Raw genomic sequence first — 20,271 nt, 5'->3', positions numbered from 1 at the left:
CATGGACACTTTTGAGGTGATTAAGGATGTAAATCTATTTGTAAGACGTCTTAAGTGGAAGAAATTTTTTCTGAGGGAAGAGAGAAAACAATGTGCAGATTTGGGTATAGCAGAGGATCTATGCAGGATGTTCGGTTGTTGTTCCATCTGGGAGATGTTGATCCCAATATGGAAGGGTTGGGACCTTTTACCAAACTTAAGAATAAAAGCTCCAGTATGCCCCCACCTATGGGAGACTTAAGCTCCATTGATATTTTTTTAAACTTGGTCACGGAAGATCTCATGAGAATATCAGACAAAAAAAGAAAAAATTCCCACAACTTATCCAGAGGTGAAATGAACTGTCTGTGTAATTTGGAAAAGGACAAAAATATTACCATCAAGCCCTCAGATAAAGGGGGTAATGTGGTGGTAATGGATACCATTAAATACCGTACTCTATGCCTTTCTCTTTTGGAGGGTGAGGAGGATTATAAGATACTACCACATAGCCCCCTTAAACAATTTGAGTGTGAACTCAGATCTATCGTTGAGGAGGGTTTCAGAGAAGGAGTGTTAAGCAAGGACGAGAGGGAGTACCTGGTACCCAAGCATCCGGTTACTCCAACTTTTTATTGTCTTCCAAAGATTCACAAGGGGACCAGTTCCCTAAAGGGGCGCCCGATTGTTTCAGGAAACAACAGTTTGACAGAAAGACTTGGTGTTTATATTGATAAGATCTTAAAACCATTTGTGGGAGCTCTGAATTCTTATGTGCGGGACACCACTGACCTCTTGCTTAAACTGGAAGATGTTTGCTTGGACCCAGACATGATCTTAGGCAGCATTGACGTGGAGTCACTATACTCTTCAATACCACATGACAAGCGCCTAATGGCTGTGAGCCACTTCTTACATACCAGAGGCACACAATATAACAGACATAATGATTTTGTGATAAAGGCCCTAGAATTCTGTTTGACCCATAATGTTTTCCTGTTTGACCGGAAGTACTTCCACCAGCTCAGGGGCACTGCGATGGGCAGCCCTTGTGCGCCCTTGTATGCAAATTTGCTCCTGGGCTGGTGGGAGGAAACGGTAGTTTTTGGAGACACTTTGACCCATCCTGAGGAGAGGATAATTTTGTGGCTAAGATATATTTATGATGTGTTTGTAATTTGGAGAGGAGAAGCCACTGAGTTTGGCAACTTTGTTGAGGGGCTAAACATCAATGACCTAGGCATGCGCTTCACGTTTGAAGCCAGCAACACTAGCCTGGCATTTTTGGATATACGCATTGATAAATGTCCTAATGGTGAATTGACCACAAAAACACACAGAAAGGACACGGCCACAAATTCTCTCCTCAGGTGGGAAAGCAGTCACCCTGCTCCTCTTAAAAGAGGGATCCCTAAGGGGCAATATTTCAGGGTGCGCAGAAATTGCTCAAACAATGAGGTGTTCCAAGAACAAGCCATTGATTTGAAGCATCGGTTCTTGGAAAGAGGATATCCGGAGGGGGTACTCAACAAGGCCTACAAAGAATCTCTGAAAAAAGAAAGGAAAGATTTACTGATACCCAAGCCCAAGTCTGAAGACAATGTTATTCGCTTCATCACTAGATATTCCAATGGGTCGAATTATGTCAGAGAAATTCTTCAGAAACATTGGCCCATCCTGCAGATGGATAGGGATATAAACAAACATGTCCCACCGGTACCTCAGATCACATACAGAAAGGGCAAATCTCTTCATGACAGATTGGTTCACAGCCATTTTGACTCAGGTAACAGCCTTTGGTTAACGACAAACCAGACTAAGGGTTGTTATAAGTGTGGTGGCTGCAAAAGCTGCGCATCTATCAGACCCTCAAAGAGCTTTATAAGTAATGTCACAGGTACCACATACACAATTCGGCATTTTATCAACTGCCGGACCAAGGGGGTTATTTACAAGGCCACATGTGATTGTAACCTGGAATATGTGGGTAAAACAAAAAGGGAGTTTCGTAAGAGAATTGGTGAGCACCTCCGCGATATTGCTAATAAAAGGGACACTCCCGTGGCTATCCACATGAATCAGTTTCATCAGGGTAACCCTGATAAGATCTATTTCGTAGGGATTGACAGGATTATACCTCCATCAAGAGGTGGCGACTGGGACAGACAAATATTGCAAAAAGAGACGAGATGGATATTCATGTTGAAGACTGTACAACCGTTAGGACTAAATGAGACACAATCATACAGTTGTTTTCTATAGTGTGTATTTAAGTGGTCCTGTATTTTACTATTTTTTCTACCTCTTTTGTGATTATATCTGATAGGGTTTCCAATTAGGGCAAGCCGTCGTGGAGTGGGGGCGCCACATGCGAAGGCTGTAGGGTGCCAACCCCCGCGACAGGTAGGGTCAGGATCTTAGGGATTGTTTATATCGCCTAATTACGGATCTGACCTTAATAAATATTTTCAAATTATTGGAAAATCCTACAGTTCCTTTTCTCCCCCCTATTTGTGTGTTTCTTTCTTTATAGCTGTCCTTTGTAGATATGAGGGTGCTATAGGGAGAGATAGTTTTGGGTGAGCCGACGTCGAGTGGGGGCGCCACTTGCGCAGGGTTCTTTGTAGGGTGCCAACCTCCGCGATAGGCAGGGACAGGAGAGTAGGGATATTATGATAGGGTAATATTTTAGGGTCACCTTTTCCCTCCTTTGGGTTTTTTGGTGATGGATGGTGGTGTCCCGCGCAAAGGAATTTTTGCCCTATATATTTCCTTATATCAACAAATTCTTACTGTTTGTTAGGCTCTCTCGTCCTTGTTTCTCGCAGTTTATATTTGATATGGTCATACACATAAAGTAGACAACCCTCTGTTTGTCTACTGTAACTTAATTGGTATGATAATATGCTGAGTTTTTCCATGAATCATGTCGTTTGGTGAACAGGATCGGTGTTCTATTGCAGGTCCTGTTTTTAGGGTGCTGACTAAGTGTGCGGCATATTGGATGGATTATTGATTCCATGCGGCAATGTGTACAGACACCTTAGGGGGGTATATGTATGAATTCATACATTTACGCTTTATTCCCCCGTATTATGAATAAGATACAGTTCACTCACATACCCTGGGACATCTTTATCCCTGCTACGGCAGACGCGCATGCGCTACTGTGCCGGGATTCCCTAGGTTCAACGAAGACGGTGAGCGGCTGGTACAGTCTGGACAAGCTCTAGCAGCGCGTCACACGCCAGGTGGGCGGGGCTTATGTCAGCGCGGCACGAGCTTAATCTATAAAGGACACAGAAGGGGGAGACCCGTAATGGCAGCAGCATTCTCCCCTGATGAATCCGCAAGGAGGAAACGCGTCGGGAGACGCTCTCTGCAGTACCACTCTGTAAAAGACTAAGGGTCAGGATATGAGGTGGACGAGGAAAGAGGATCAGCTGGTGATGAGTTGAACACGCGGTGAGATCTAACCAATTCACATGGTGGTTACATGACTGATCTCGTGTATCACAGCGTTCCCGTTACTATACCCCATCGTCATTAACCCTTTTAAGAATGCCACAACTGTATCCTTCAGGGAGCACTCATAGTATATGTAAATGAGTTAATATGTATCCCTAAGTTATATGGAAGGGTATTATTTTTGATTGTTGGGCATCTCACTATGCTGCATATGTGGTCTGCTACTCTGCACTGACGTTATTCCTATCTGGGTATATATATTTTGGTGGAGCAATGACAAGTTGTCTACCAGTGATATACTACAAGTACATTTTTTGGTTTAATAACCAGCTGTGACAAGGTGATACTTTGTTTGTATAGACACAGTTATAGCCATAATACCTTCACATAGAGGGGCATCCTGTGTCATAAATATATTTATGTCCAGCTGGTTTGTTCAATAGTTGGCCCACTTTGCGTGAGCCTGCAAAGACTATTGTGGATTGGTTACTCAGTATTGGCACGGTCAGTGCTGCAGAGTATATATTACTTGTATTTGTCTCTGTATCTCGTTTTTCCTTTCTGTGTAGGTAATAGGGCACATACCACGTTTGGTTTTCTATTTTGGTTTGTCTTAATTTTTTTATTTTTTTGGTCTATAGTCAGGTCCTATTTGAGGCCTATTTTTAATATATACCTAATAAAGGTTAATTTTTATCCTTTTGCTACTATATTGTAATATTTCACCAATGAAAATTGGTGAAATATTACTATCGCTCTGATTGAAAGGTCACTTTCAACAGCCAATAAGAGCGATTGTAGCCACGGGGGGGCGAAGCCACCCCCCTGGGCTAAAGTACCACTCCCCGTCCCTGCAGATCGGGTGAAATTGGAGTTAACCTTTTCACCCGATCTGCAGGGACACGATCATTCTGTGACACAGCATATACGTAACAGGTCGGATTGGCACCGACTTTCATGACGCATACGCTGTGTCACAGGTCGGGAAGGGGTTAAAAATAATTTTTTTTTTTTTTTTTTTAAATCATATACTCACCTTCCGGCACCTTTCCCGCTTCTCGCGACGCTCCGGTGACCGGTCCATGCATTGCGAGATCGCAATGCACTCGAGTCTGGAGCGTCGGTAAACGCTTCCTGGATCCAGGGGCCAACGGAAGGAGTGTATAAATCTATTTTTAATTTTAATTTTTTTTTCTTTTAACCCCTTCCCGACCTTTGACGCCACGTAGGCGTCATGAAAGTCGGTGCCAATCCGACCCATGACGCCTATGCGGCGTCATGGAAAGATCGCGTCCCTGCAGATCGGGTGAAAGGGTTAACTCCCATTTCACCCGATCTGCAGGGACAGGGGGAGTGGTAGTTTAGCCCAGGGGGGGTGGCTTCACCCCCTCGTGGCTACGATCGCTCTGATTGGCTGTTGAAAGTGAAACTGCCAATCAGAGCGATTTGTAATATTTCACCCATTATAACGGGTGAAATATTACAATCCAGCCATGGCCGATGCTGAAATATCATCGGCCATGGCTGGAAATACTAGTGTGCCCCCACCCCACCCCTCCGATCGCCCCCCCACCCCCCCGATCTGGCCGGTACACTGCTCCGGCTCCCCTCCGCCCTGTGCTCCGCTCCCCCCCGTGCTCGTGTCCGCTCCCCCCGTGCTCCAATCACCCCCCCGTGCTTCAATCACCCCCCCTGCACTCCGATCCACCCCCCCGTGCTCCGTTCCACCCCCCCGTGCTCCATTCCAGCCCCCCCGTGCTCCGTTCCACGCCCCCCGCGCTCCGTTCCACCCCTCCCGCGCTCCGATTCCCCCCCCCGTGCTCCGATCCCCCCCCCCGTGGTCCCCCCCCACCCTATCATACTTACCGATCCAGCCGTGGTCCCGTCCGTCTTCTCCCGGGCGCCGCCATCTTCCAAAATGGCGGGCGCATGCGCAGTGCGCCCGCCGAATCTGCCGGCCGGCAGATTCGTTCCAAAGTGCATTTTGATCACTGAGATATAATCTATCTCAGTGATCAAAATAAAAAAAATAATAAATGACCCCCCCCCCTTTGTCACCCCCATAGGTAGGGACAATAAAAAAATAAAGAAATTTTTTTTTTTCCACTAATGTTAGAATAGGGTTAGGGTTAGGGTTAGGGGTAGGGTTAGGGGTAGGGTTAGGGGTAGGGTTAGGGCTAGGGTTAGGAATGTGCACACGTATTCTGGTCCTCTGCGGATTTTTCCGCTGCGGATTTGATAAATCCGCAGTGCTAAACCGCTGCGGATTTATGGCGGATTTACCGCGTTTTTTTCTGCGCATTTCACTGCGGTTTTACAATTGCGATTTTCTATTGGAGCAGTTGTAAAACCGCTGCGGAATCCGCACAAAGAAGTGACATGCTGCGGAATGTAAACCGCTGCGTTTCCGTGCAGTTTTTCCGCAGCATGTGTACAGCGATTTTTGTTTCCCATAGGTTTACATTGAACTGTACACTCATGGGAAACTGCTGCGGATCCGCAGCGTTTTCCGCAGCGTGTGCACATACCTTTAGCATTAGGCTATGTGCACACGGTGCGGATTTCGCTGCGGATTCGCAGCAGTGTTCCATCAGGTTTACAGTACCATGTAAACATATGAAAAACCAAATCCGCTGTGCCCGTGATGCGGAAAATACCGCGCGGGAACGCTGCGTTGTATTTTCCGCAGCATGTGAATTCTTTGTGCGGATTCCGCAGCGTTTTACACCTGTTCCTCAATAGGAATCCACAGGTGAAATCCGCACAAAAAACACTGGAAATCCGCGGAAAATCCGCAGGTAAAACACAGTGCCTTTTACCCGCAGATTTTTCAAAAATGGTGCGGAAATATCTCACACGAATCCGCAACGTGGGCACATAGCCTTAGGGTTAGGGTTGGAATTAGGGTTGTGGTTAGGGTTAGGGGTGTGTTGGGGTTAGTGTTGTGGTTAGGGGTGTGTTGGGGTTAGGGTTGTGATTAGGATTATGGCTACAGTTGGGATTAGGGTTAGGGGTGTGTTGGGGTTAGTGTTGGAGTTAGAATTGAGGGGTTACCACTGTTTAGGCACATCAGGGGTCTCCAAACGCAACATGGCGCCACCATTGATTCCAGCCAATCTCGTATTCAAAAAGTCAAATGGTGCTCCCTCACTTCCGAGCCCTGACGTGTGCCCAAACAGTGGTTTACCCCCACATATGGGGTACCAGCATACTCAGGACAAACTGCGCAACAATTACTGGGGTCCAATTTCTCCTGTTACCCTTGTGAATCTAAAAAAATGCTTGCTAAAACATAATTTTTGAGGAAAGAAAAATGATTTTTTATTTTCACGGCTCTGTGTTGTAAACGTCTGTGAAGCACTTGGGGGTTCAAAGTGCTCACCACATATCTAGATAAGTTCCTTGGGGGGTCTAGTTTCTAAAATGGGGTCACTTGTGGGGGGTTTCTACTGTTTAGGCACACCAGGGGCTCTGCAAACGCAACGTGACACCCGCAGACCATTCCATCAAAGTCTGCATTTCAAAAGTCACTACTTCCCTTCTGAGCCCCGACGTGTGCCCAAACAGTGGTTTACCCCCACATATGGGGTATCAGCGTACTCAGGAGAAACTGGACAACAACTTTTGGGGTCCAATTTCTCCTGTAACCCTTGGGAAAATAAAAAATTCTGGGCTAAATAATTATTTTTGAGGAAAGAAAACGTATTTATTATTTTCACGGCTCTGCATTATAAACTTCTATGAAGCACTTGGGGGTTCAAAGTGCTCACCACACATCTAGATAAGTTCCTTTCAGGGTCTAGTTTCCAAAATGGGGTCACTTGTGGGGGGTTTCTACTGTTTAGGCACATCAGGGGCTCTGCAAACGCAACGTGACGCCCGCAGAGCATTCCATCAAAGTCTGCATTTCAAAACGTCACTACTTCAATTCCAAGCCCCGGCATGTGCCCAAACAGTAGTTTACCCCCACATATGGGGTATCACCGTACTCAGGAGAAACTGGACAACAAATATTGGGGTCAAATTTCTCCTGTTACCCTTGGGAAAATTAAAAAACTCTGGGCTAAATAATTATTTTTGAGGAAAGAAAACGTATTTATTATTTTCACGGCTCTGCATTATAAACTTCTATGAAGCACTTGGGGGTTCAAAGTGCTCACCACACATCTAGATAAGTTCCTTTGGGGGTCTAGTTTCCAAAATGGGGTCACTTGTGGGGGGTTTCTACTGTTAAGCCACATCAGGGGCTCTGCAAACGCAACGTGACGCCCACAGAGCATTCCATCAAAGTCTGCATTTCAAAACGTCACTACTTCACTTCCGAGCCCCGGCATGTGCCCAAACAGTGATTTACCCCCACATATGGGGTATCAGCGTACTCAGGAGAAACTGGACAACAACTTTTGGGGTCAAATTTCTCCTGTTACCCTTGGGAAAATAAAAAATTGCAGGCTAAAAGATCATTTTTGAGAAAATAATTTTTTTTTTTTTTTTCATGGCTCTGCGTTATAAACTTCTGTGAAGCACTTGGGGGTTCAAAGTCCTCACCACACATCTAGATTAGTTCCTTTGGGGGTCTAGTTTCTAAAATGGTGTCATTTCTGGGGGATCTCCAATGTTTAGGCACACAGGGGCTCTCCAAACGTGACATGGTGTCCGCTAATGATTGGAGCTAATTTTCCATTTAAAAAGCCAAATGGCGTGCCATCCCTTCCGAGCCCTGCCGTGCGCCCAAACAGTGGTTTACCCCCACATATGGGGTATCAGCGTACTCAGGACAAACTGGACAACAATATTTGGGGTCCAATTTCTCCTATTATCCTTGGCAAAATAGGAAATTCCAGGCTAAAAAATCATTTTTGAGGAAAGAAAAATTATTTTTTATTTTCATGGCTCTGCGTTATAAACTTCTGTGAAGCACCTGGGGGTTTAAAGTGCTCAATATGCATCTAGATAAGTTCCTTGGGGGGTCTAGTTTCCAAAATGGGGTCACTTGTGCGGGAGCTCCAATGTTTAGGCACACAGGGGCTCTCCAAACGCGACATGGTGTCCGCTAACAATTGGAGCTAATTTTCCATTCAAAAAGTCAAATGGCGCGCCTTCTCTTCCGAGCCCTGCCGAGTGCCCAAACAGTGGTTTACCCCCACATATGAGGTATCGGCGTACTCGGGAGAAATTGCCCAACAAATTTTATGATCCATTTTATCCTACTGCCCATGTGAAAATGAAAAAATTGAGGCGAAAAGAATATTTTTGTGAAAAAAAAGTACTTTTTCATTTTTACAGATCAATTTGTGAAGCACCTGAGGGTTTAAAGTGCTCACTAGGCATCTAAATTAGTTCCTTGGGGGGTCTAGTTTCCAAAATGGGGTCACTTGTGGGGGAGCGCCAATGTTTAGGCACACAGGAGCTATCCAAACGCGACATGGTGTCCGCTAACGATGGAAATAATTTTTCATTCAAAAAGTCAAATGGCGCTCCTTCCCTTCCGAGCCTTACCATGTGCCCAAACAGTGGTTTACCTCCACATGTGAGGTATTGGTGTACTCAGGAGAAATTGCCCAACACATTTTAGGATCCATTTTATCCTGTTGCCCATGTGAAAATGAAAAAATTGAGGCTAAAAGAATTTTTTTGGAAAAAAAAGTACTTTTTCATTTTTACGGATCAATTTGTGAAGCACCTGGGGGTTCAAAGTGCTCACTATGCATCTAGATAAGTTCCTTGGGGCGTCTAGTTTCCAAAATGGGGTCACTTGTGGGGGAGCTCCAATTTTTAGGCACACAGGGGCTCTCCAAACGTGACATGGTGTCCGCTAAAGAGTGGAGCCAATTTTTGATTCAAAAAGTCAAATGGCGCTCCTTCCCTTCCAAGCCCTGCCGTGCGCCAAAACAGTGGTTTACCCCCACATATGAGGTATCAGCGTACTCAGGACAAATTGGACAACAACTTTCGTGGTTCAGTTTCTCCTTTTACCATTGGGAAAATAAAAAAATTGTTGCTAAAAGATAATTTTTGTGACTAAAAAGTTAAATGTTCATTTTTTCCTTCCATGTTGCTTCTGCTGCTGTGAAGCACCTGAAGGGTTAATAAACTTCTTGAATGTGGTTTTGAGTACCTTGAGGGGTGCAGTTTTTAGAATGGTGTCACTTTTGGGTATTTTCAGCCATATAGACCCCTCAAACTGACTTCAAATGTGAGGTGGTCCCTAAAAAAAATGGTTTTGTAAATTTCGTTGTAAAAATGACAAATCGCTGGTCGAATTTTAACCCTTATAACTTCCTAACAAAAAAAAATTTTGTTTCCAAAATTGTGCTGATGTAAAGTAAACATGTGGGAAATGTTATTTATTAACTATTTTGTGTCACATATCTCTCTGGTTTAACAGAATAAAAATTCAAAATGTGAAAATTGCGAAATTTTCAAAATTTTCGCCAAATTTCCGTGTTTATCACAAATAAATGCAGAATTTATTGACCTAAATTTACCACTAACATGAAGCCCAATATGTCACGAAAAAACAATCTCAGAACCGCTAGGATCCGTTGAAGCGTTCCTGAGTTATTACCTCATAAAGGGACACTGGTCAGAATTGCAAAAAACGGCAAGGTCTTTAAGGTCAAAATAGGCTGGGTCTTGAAGGGGTTAAAAACAGGGATATGATGCTCACATGGCAACATACTACGTGCGCTGGGCAACATACTATGTTGGGCTCTCCCCCTGGTTTTTCATTGTTGGAGTTGGACGCCTTGCTCTACTCTGCACATGTGAGCTGCTAATTATATGGTTCATTCTTTATGGCTACAGTGCTGTGGTCATTTTGGGAGCATTTCTTCCCTGTGGGTGCAGATTGTTCATTTTGGCACCCTTACCGGCTGGCCTATAGGAATTTCAGCTTTTGTTATAGGTAATGGGCCTCAAATACTCTTAATATCAGCATATTGTTTCCATTCTCCCTTTTGATCTCTGCATATTATTGCATATCTATTTTGCATTATCCTGGTTCCAGGATTTCTTCTTATCAGGGGTACTTAGGGATTATTACGTTTTAGATGTTTGGTTATTGTCATTTTGTTGATGTACATTGCCAGAATTGTGTTGGCATTTTTATATTTTAGCAGTGGTGTGCATTCTCCATGGTGGTTTTCTGCACCCCTGAAATATGATGCATTGGTAGTGCGCCAGTTTCTTATCTTATGGGCAATATACTACGTGGACGTACATATTCTAGAGTACCCGATGCGTTTGAAGCCGGCCACCATCTAGTAGAAACATATGCACCACTTCTGCATTTATCACCCACTCCTGGTTTTGGCTACAAATACGGAGGTAAAATACTGACCAAATACTGCTAGTGTGACGGCAGCCTAAGAAATGACAAATGGTGAGTCTGCCTGAACGCCAGCAAGGATGTAACATGGTTACATGATGGTAGGAGCGGAAGGCTTTACCGAAGAACATCAGATTACTGCCACAACACAAGAAACAAGGTGAGGAGACCACTTACCATGACTGCGCCGCCCGAGCACTAACCGAACAGAACCCACGTGCGTACAAAAAAAGACCTACTGCGCTTGCGTCATCCACAGGGGGCGTTATCGACCTTGGCTCTCTGACTCCCCTGTAAATAGGACACGCACAAGCTACGTGACGGGCTAGGAGTTCAGACACGTCCTGCTCGTCATTAATAAATGATGAACTAGATAGCCCGTCCCCAGATAGCTAAGACAGCGGGTGCGGGGGAACTACTTCCGGTAGGAATGCCATGTTACCTTTAACCTTGAACACCGAACTTGTTCCAGAACGTTCTGGAAAACAAACCCCGGAACCAGCATGCACTATGATCCCCAGTGAGTGCAGCCCTGTTCTCTTACTTGCCGCTTTGAGGCGTGCTAGTTCCGGGGCTATCGCGTATCCTGCCTGGACGACGTCACGTGACACGCTCAGCAGCTTGAAGGAGGTTTGAACTGTTCGCTCAGTTAGTTGCAGGCACGTGTGTGGCAGCAGCGTCCATCTTTGTGTTCTGGCTCTCTGGTAAGTTGGAGCCTAGCTGTGCGCGCTCCGGCTCTCATGGCTTGGAGAGCGCTTGTCAATACAATATGGAGCGGTTTTTAGTTTTGCTGAGCTTGTGGAATTCCTCCTTGTAGTCTGTCCTCTGGATCATCTGTAGTGGTTTCTTCGCTTAGAAGTTCTTCTATTAACAAGCCTTTTTCTCCTTGCAGTAGACATCATGCTTCGTCTGCCAACTCTGCTCCCAAAAGTGCGTGCTGTGTATCATGCGCTGCCCCAGCGCCTCTGCCGAGCTTACGCCAAAGATGTCAAGTTTGGGGCAGAAGCCAGAGCTCTTATGCTACAAGGAGTTGATCTTTTGGCTGATGCAGTTGCGGTCACGATGGGACCCAAGGTAATGGTGCTTTCCAGGGAGATGGGTGTATGGTATAGGATGAGGACCGGAGTTGTTTTGGGTGTTTATTTCAAATACATTTTCTGTGCATTAGTTTGACATGATCTTCCCTTGTTAAAGAGAACCGGTCATTAGATTTTTGCTCTGTAATCTGAGAGCATTATAATGTAACTATTGAACCCAGTCTACGCCCGGGTGGCGAGCATTTATATTGGTATATGGTCTCCATTCTGACATGTGCTGCTCCCATCCTGCGTCCCCATCCTGTCATGTGCTGCTCCATCCCTCGCCCCTATTCTGACATGTGCTGCTCCCATCCTGCGCCCCCATTCTGACATGTGCTGCTCCCATCCTGCGCCCCCATTCTGACATGTGCTGCTCCCATCCTGCGCCCCCATTCTGACATGTGCTGCTCCCATCCTGCGCCCCCATTCTGACATGTGCTGCTCCCATCCTGCGCCCCCATTCTGACATGTGCTGCTCCCATCCTGCGCCCCCATTCTGACATGTGCTGCTCCCATCCTGCGCCCCCATTCTGACATGTGCTGCTCCCATCCTGCGCCCCCATTCTGACATGTGCTGCTCCCATCCTGCGCCCCCATTCTGACATGTGCTGCTGACATCCATATGCCCCATACGCTGCTCCATTATGGTTGATGGCCCCATAAGATGCTCCATAGTATTATATGCCCCGTATGCTGCTGCTGATATATATATATATCTATCCCATACGCGCCTATCGTCACTGGGTGCCAAGTGCTGGGGGGCCTGAGCAGGCGGGGACACCGGCGCACTGTGGGGGTCAGGTGCCGGTATCGCCGCTAGCTCAGGCCCCCTACACTTGCTATATTCACCTGTCTGTCCCGTTCCAGCGCTGCGTGCCGCTCTCTTCCGGGTCCTCTGGCTGTGATTGTTCAGTTAGAGTGCGGCGCGCATTGTCACAGGCAGAGGACCCGGAAGAGAGCGGCACGCAGCGCTGGAAAGGGACAGACAGGTGAATATAGCTCATACTCGCCCTCCTGGCGTGTCTCTATCTGTTGGAGATCGCGGTGTGTGTTCAGTGTTTACGCATACCGCGATCTCCTGGGAGCGTCTCTCTGTGGGGTCCAGACTGCGCCGGCGCTTGCGCAGTCTATAAAGGCTTCGGACAGAGTTACGCTCCCAGCGTTATATTATAGATGGCAGAGACCTGGACTCCAGTGATGTCACTTACTGGGCTATTTTAGTTTAAAAGGAACCTGTCACCCCCAAAATCGAAGATGAGCTAAGCCCACCAGCATCATTCTTTAATGCTGTAGATAAGCCCCGGATGTATCCTAAAAGATGAGAAAAAGGTTAGATTGTCCAGTCCGGCGCCTCCTATCTTCATCAGATGATGTCATCTTCTTGTCTTCAGGCTCCGGCGCAGGTGTACTTTGTCTGCCCTGTTGAGGGCAGAGCAAAGTACTGCAGTGCGCAGGCCTCTCTGACCTTTCCCTGCGCACTGCAGTGTTTTGCTTTGCCCTCAACAGGGCAGACAAAGTACACCTGACCCGGAGCATGAAGACAAGAAGATGACATCATCTGATTAAGATAGGAGGCGCTACGATTGCTCTGATTGGCAGTTTTACTTTCAACAGCCAATCAGAGCGATTTGTAATATTTCACCTAAAAAACTGGTGAAATATTACAATCCAGCCATGGCCGATGCTGTAATATCATCGGCCATGGCTGGAAACACTGATGTGCCCCCCACCCCACCGATCGCCCCCCCCAGTCCACCAATCTGTGGTCCGCTCCCCTCCGTCCTGTGCTCCGATGCCCCCGTGCCCCAATCTCCCCCCCCCCCCCCCTTCTTATACTTACCGAGCCTCCCGGTCTCCGTCCGTCTTCTCCATTGGTGCCGCCATCTTCCAAAATGGCGGGCGCATGCGCAGTGCGCCCGCCGAATCGGCTGGCAGATTCGTTCCATGTAAGGTTTTATCACAGTGATCAAAATAAAAAAAAAAGTAAATGAACCCCCCTTTATCACCCCCATAGGTAGGGACAATAATAAAATAAAAATTTTTTTTTCCCACTACAGTTAAAATTAGGGTTAGGCAATGTGCACACGTAGTCTGGTCCTCTGCGGATTTTTCCGCAGCGGTTTTTATAAATCCGCAGTGCAAAACCGCTGCGGATTTATCGCGAATTTACCGTGGTTTTTCTGCCGATTTCACTGCGGTTTTCTATTAGAGCAGTTGTAAAACCGCTGCGGAATCCGCAGAAAGAAGTGAAATGTGCGGAATGTAAACCGCTGCGTTTCCGCGCAGTTTTTTCCGCAGCATGTGCGCAGCATTTTTTGTAAACTCATGGGAAAGTGCTGCGGACCCGCAGCGGCGGAAACGCTGTGGATCCGCAGCGTTTTCCGCATCGTGTGCACATACCCTTAGAATTAGGCTATGTGCGGATTGGCCGCTGCGGATTCGTAGCAGTTTTCCATCAGCTTTACAGTTCCATGTAAACCTATGGAAAACCAAATCCGCTGTGCCCATGGTGCGGAAAATACCGCGCGGGAACGCTGTGTTGTATTTTCCGCAGCATGTCAATTCTTTGTGCGGATTCCGCAGCGTTTTACACCTGTTCCTCAATAGGAATCCACAGGTGAAATCCGCACAAAATACACTGGAAATCCACGGTAAATCCGCAGGTAAAACGCAGTGCCTTTTACCCGCGGATTTTTCAAAAATGGTGCGGAAAAATCTCACAAGAATCCGCAACGTGGGCATATAGCCTTAGGGTTGGAAATAGGGTTAGGGTTATGGGTAGGGGTGTGTTGGGGTTAGGGTTATGGGTAGGGGTGTGTTGTGGTTAGTGGTGTGTTGGGGTTATGGTTTGGATTAGGGTTAGGGGTGTGTTGGGGTTAGGGTTGTGATTAGGGTTATGGCTACAGTTGTGGTTAGGGTTGTGTTGGGGTTAGTGTTGGAGTTAGAATTGAGGGGTTTCCACTGTTTAGGCACATCAGGGGTCTCCAAACGCAACATGGCGCCACCATTGATTCCAGCCAATCTTGCGTTCAAAAAGTTAAATGATGCTCCCTCCCTTCCGAGCCCTGGCATGCGCCAAAACAGTGGTTTACCCCCACATATGGGGTACCAGCATACTCGTGACAAACTGGGCAACAACTATTGGGGTCCAATTTCTCCTGCTACCCTTGTGAAAATAAAAAACTGCTTGCTAAAACATCATTTTTGAGGAAAGAAAAATTATTTTTTTATTTTCACGGCTCTGCGTTATAAACTTCTGTGAAGCACTTGGGGGTTCAAAGTGCTCACCGCATATCTAGGTTAGTTCCATGGGAGGTCTAGTTTCCAAAATAGGGTTACTTGTGGGGGGGTTTTACTGTTTAGGCACATCAGGGGCTCTGCAAATGCAACATGACGCCCGCAGACCATTCCATCAAAGTCTGCATTTCAAAGCATCACTACTTCCCTTCTGAGCCCCGACGTGTGCCCAAACAGTGGTTTACCCCCACATATGGGGTATCAGCGTACTCAGGACAAACTGGACAACAACTTTTGGGGTCCAATTTCTCCTGTTACTCTTGTGAAAATAAAAAATTGCGGGCTAAATAATTTTTGAGGAAAGAAAAATGATTTTTTATTTTCACGGCTCTGCGTTATAAACTTCAGTGAAGCACTTGGGGGTTTAAAGTGGTCACCGCACATCTAGGTTAGTTCCATGGGAGGTCTAGTTTCCAAAATGGGGTCACATGTGGGGGAGCTCAAATGTTTAGGCACACAGGGGCCCTCCAAACGAGACATGGTGTCAGCTAACGATTGGAGCTAATTTTTCATTCAAAAGTCAAATGGCGCTCCTTCCCTTCCGAGCCCTGCCGTGTGCAGAAACAGTAGTTTGTGACCACATATGAGGTATTGGTGTACTCAGGAGAAATTGCCAAACACATTTTAGGATCCATCTTATCCTGTTGCCCATGTGGAAATGAACAAATTGAGGCTAAAAGAAATTTTTTGTGAAAAAAAGAAAAAAAAAAGTACTTTTTCCTTTTTACGGATCAATTTGTGAAGCACCTGGGGGTTCAAAGTGCTCACTATGCATCTAGATAAGTTCCTTGGGGGGTCTAGTTTCCAAAATGGGGTCACTTGTGGGGGAGCTCCAATGTTTAGGCACACAGGAGCTCTCCAAACGCGACATGGTGTCCGCTAAAGATTGGAGCCAATTTTTTCATTGAAAAAGTCAAATGGCGCTCCTTCCCTTCCGACCCCTGTCGTGCGCCCAAACAGTGGTTCCCCCCACATATGGGGTATCGGCGTACTCAGGACAAATTGTACGATAACTTTTGGTGTCCAGTTTCTCTTTTTACCCTTGGGAAAATAAAAAAAAAAATGTTGCTAAAAATCATTTTTGTGACTAAAAAGTTAAATGTTCATTTTTTCCTTCCATGTTGCTTCTGCTGCTGTGGAGCACCTGAAGGGTTAATAAACTTCTTGAATGTGGTTTTGAGTACCTTGAGGGGTGCAGTCTTTAGAATGATGTCACTTTTGGGTATTTTCAGCCATATAGACCCCTCAAATTGACTTCAAATGTGAGGTGGTCCCTAAAAAAAAAATGGTTTTGTAAATTTCGTTGTAAAAATGAGAAATCGCTGGTCAAATTTTAACCCTTATAACTTCCTAGCAAAAATAAAAAGTTTCCAAAATTGTGCTGATGTAAAGTATACATGTGGGAAATGTTGTTTATTTATTTATTTATTTTGTGTCACATAACTCTCTGGTTTAACAGAATAAAAATTCAAAATTTGAAAATTGCAAAATTTTCAAAATTTTAGCCAAATTTCTATTTGTGAAAAAAATGAACGCAAAAATTATTGACCTAAATTTACCACTAACATGAAGCCCAATATGACACGAAAAAACAATCTCAGAACCGTTATGATCCGTTGAAGCGTTCCCGAGTTATTACCTCATAAAGGGACACTGGTCAGAATTGCAAAAAACGGCCAGGTCATTAAGGTCAAAATAGGCTGGGTCATGAAGGGGTTAATGAAACCACTGCTTTATGTGCTATTCATTTAGCAGTTTTCTGAATGCTGAGGACTGTATAACCCTGCTCACACCGCTGATTTTTGCTTTCTGTGTGCACTGAGAATAGACAAAGCTTCCAATCAGTGGAGTGTACTGGGTTACACAGCATGCAGGCTACAATGGATTAGACAACTAGTCCTCTACTGATAATCTGCTGCGGATAAAGCACTGATTTTACGAAAAGTACAGTAGGCGGCAGCAGCAGCACGGTAAGTGATGTGTATAGCTGGAATCAGGCTCTCTGTCCTTATATCATGCTTCTTTCTAGCTCATCCTTTTGAGATTCCGCTTAAATCCATACTATTTTCTGTTTCACAAGTCAATGAAGATATTTATCTGTACACATGATAGGTGGTTTTGCCGTAGTTCCTCACTACCTTTAACCAATGAACAGAGGTTTAGCATTTGTGATTTTTGCTTTGTCTATTCTTTATGGGACTGCTGGAGGTAAATGAGTGCTGCACACATCTATTCCCTTTTCTCACATAGTGTTGTGCCGCATGCACGTGTTGCGCCGCATGCACGTGTTGCTGCTCTATTCATCTGCTCCTGGTGGTATTCTAGCAGCCAGAAAAGAATGATGTGCATAGGTTCCCTATTGTGACAATTGGTCAGGATCCCAGCCATGAACCATATCAGTTACTGGGAATTGGACAGCAAGCCCCTTTCCAACACAGAAGGTGATAGAATAGGAAAAACTTGTTGCATCATTCCCACGAAGATTCATGGCTGTTCTAGCTCAAAAAGGTTCTTCTACTCAATACTGAGCAAAGGGTCTGAATACTTATGACCATGTGATATTTCAGTTTTCTTCTTCGTCTCATTGGGGGACACAGGACTGTGGGTGCATGCTACTGCCACCAGGAGACTGACAATAAGTAAACAGAAAAAAGGTAGCTCCTCCTCCGCCGTATACACCCTGACACTGGCTGCAGGCGAATCCAGTTCATGCTTAGTGTCTTTAGGAGGCACATGTCTGTTTTTTTTTTCCCAGACCTCCTTTTTTTTTTTTTTCACCATGAAGATGAGACCGGGACGACGGGCCCTTTTGAAGGGATCAGATCTCCCCAAACCAACATCGGGTGAGCGTGGAGTGTCGCCTCCATGTATCCTCTCTAGCACCGTGGAACAAGATGCTGACTCAGCCCTGACCACGCATAAGGTATTGAAACCCTAGGCTGTACAGGAGCATATGTGCAGTCCTTGCGACCCCCACTGCATCACTAAGACTGCGGTGATGGAAGTAGGCGGACGGTAACTCTCCTCATTCCCTGTAGGGAAGATGGAGTTAGGGTGTCTGCACCGTCCTTTACGCAGCCCCCACCTCTAACCTGAAGCTGGCGGATCCATTGCAGGAGTATTGGGCTGGGAGGGCTCTTCCTGGCGCTCCCATGCGCACATCTCTCCCTCTGTATAATCTGGCAGGTCCGGGTCGGCGGAAGCCGGAAATTCGGCTTTTTCCTGGTCTTCTGGTTGCCTTGTCGGCCCCCATATTCTCGAGTGAGCTCCAGAAATTTAGTCCCCGGCTTTGACTGGCACTAGGCCGCGTGTGGCAATACCGCCTCCGGATTGCCTTTGCTTCAGGTTCCGCTCCTAGGAGCACCCCCATTGGCTGAGCGTGCTTTTTTTCTTGTGGTTTTTTTTTTTTTTTTTTTTAAAGATAGAGAGCGTCAGCCATCTCAGAGGATCTGCTTTGCAACCCAGGGACACAGGACTGGGGTTAGTGTTACTCCCCCCAGTCTGTGATGCCTGCAATTCCAAACGTGCTCAGGGGCCCTCACACTGGGCTCAGTCGCAAGGGTCGGGTCCCCCGGAATGGGCCCTGTCTCTGTCCCAATCTATGGTGTAACTAACTAGAGCAATTGAGACCCTTCCGGACCCAGATTGGGACAGTGGTTTGCCGATCTTGGAGGGATCCTCTATCTTACAGGAACCTCCGGCCTGCAGGGGCCGCTCTCTCACTAAGCAGACGCAGGGGAAACGGACCCACACAGCGTCCTCTGGTCCGTCTGGTGCCTCGGCATCTATGAGTTCCGTCTCTTGTTCTCACTCTCCAGAAGAGGTTAGTGATCAAAACTCTGTTCACGATTCCGAAAGGTCCATCGATTTACCAGGAGACAATTGACAGCCTCATTGAGGCAGTCAATCAAATCCTGGGTATAGACGAAGAATCCACCTTGGCCTCGACTCATAAGGTGTCATTCAAACGGACCAAACAGTCTCGGAGTATTTTGCCCTCCCCAGAGTTTGGGGATATAGTGCAACATCACAGGGAGCGGCCAGACAGTTCTCGGGTCAGGGGGCCCTGAACACAAGATATCCTTTCACTCCTGAACTCCGTCAGAAGTGGGCAGAATCCCCTTCGGGGCATCCACCCGTGTCACATTTGGTTTCTTAAACTTTCTCTCCCTAATGGTTCTACTATTACGGATCCAACTGATTGGCTCATTGAGTGTTTGAAGCTTCAGGTTCAGCACTCTCACCCTCTTTTGCGGCGACTTGGGTAGCTAAGGCCATGATATCCTGGTCAGAGTCTTTGAATAGAGCCCTGCAGGATAGGGACCTGCTATCTGTGGTGGCTGAAATCTCAAATCAGATCGCTCTAGCGGGAGATTTTGATGAATGCAGCTTTGGGTGCGGCGAACTGCGCAGAGAGAAGGGCTCTATGGTTGAGGATATGGCGGTCAAACTCAACCTCAAAAGTCCCTTACTTCCTTGCCCTATTAGAGTGGCCGACTATTCAGCGAAAAGTTAGATCAACTAATTTCTGACACCACAGGGGGAGGGGGAAGCAACTTCCTCTCGCAGCAAAGCATTTAGCAGCCATTTGGTCACCGGTTTCAGGTACGGTTTAGATCCTTTAGAAACCTTGTGTGGACCGTGGTGGCTGACCACATCAGTTCAGGTCTGCCTATTCAAAATAGGGATCATCAGATCTCATACAGAACCAACCTGTTGGGCAGGATGCGGTCCCACCAGCCAAAATCTAGAGGATCTAGTCCCTCCAGAATTTCATCCAAACGACTGGAGGCAGTCTCTGGTTGTCACCAGCAAAGTGGGCAGTCGCCTACTCTGGTTTCGTCAAGTCTGGCTCGCCTTCATACACGACAGATGGGTAAGAGAGCTGGTATCCTCAGGGCAGACAGTTTGTCAGCTGCCCACCGAGTCGAATTTTATTTGTTTCCTGTCTCGTCTAACTAGTTCAGAATTCCAGGCACGGCCTTCTTCAAGGCTGTCGAGTCTCTTCGGCTCAGCGGAGTTATCGTCCCCATACCGGAAGCCGAGAAATTTCAAGGCTTCTATCCCAACCTGTTCATAGTCCCCAAAAAGGACGGAGTGGTAAGGCCCATTCTGGAC

General features: G+C 46.4%; 2 protein-coding genes across 2 annotated transcripts in view; one reads left to right on the top strand and one right to left on the bottom strand.

The window, feature by feature from the left end:
* Positions 1-11,094, bottom strand: part of HSPE1 (heat shock protein family E (Hsp10) member 1) — a 76,626-nt gene extending 65,532 nt beyond the window's left edge. The window contains exon 1 of the mRNA XM_069733807.1: positions 10,955-11,094. Coding sequence (XP_069589908.1) covers positions 10,955-10,957 — 3 coding nt within the window. The 5' untranslated portion in view covers positions 10,958-11,094. The remainder of the gene's footprint in view (positions 1-10,954) is intronic.
* An 80-nt stretch (positions 11,095-11,174) lies between these two features.
* HSPD1 (heat shock protein family D (Hsp60) member 1) overlaps positions 11,175-20,271 on the top strand; it is a 253,106-nt gene continuing 244,009 nt past the window's right edge. The window contains exons 1-2 of the mRNA XM_069733806.1: positions 11,175-11,481; positions 11,670-11,851. Of these exons, the coding sequence (XP_069589907.1) occupies positions 11,678-11,851 (174 nt within the window). The 5' untranslated portion in view covers positions 11,175-11,481; positions 11,670-11,677. The remainder of the gene's footprint in view (positions 11,482-11,669; positions 11,852-20,271) is intronic.

The sequence above is a fragment of the Ranitomeya imitator genome, chromosome 7 (genome assembly GCF_032444005.1).
Source record: "Ranitomeya imitator isolate aRanImi1 chromosome 7, aRanImi1.pri, whole genome shotgun sequence".
In the NCBI taxonomy this organism is placed as follows: Eukaryota; Metazoa; Chordata; class Amphibia; order Anura; family Dendrobatidae; genus Ranitomeya; species Ranitomeya imitator.
The sequence above is the reverse complement of the archived record's forward strand: the minus strand, read 5'-3'. Positions and strand labels throughout refer to the sequence as shown.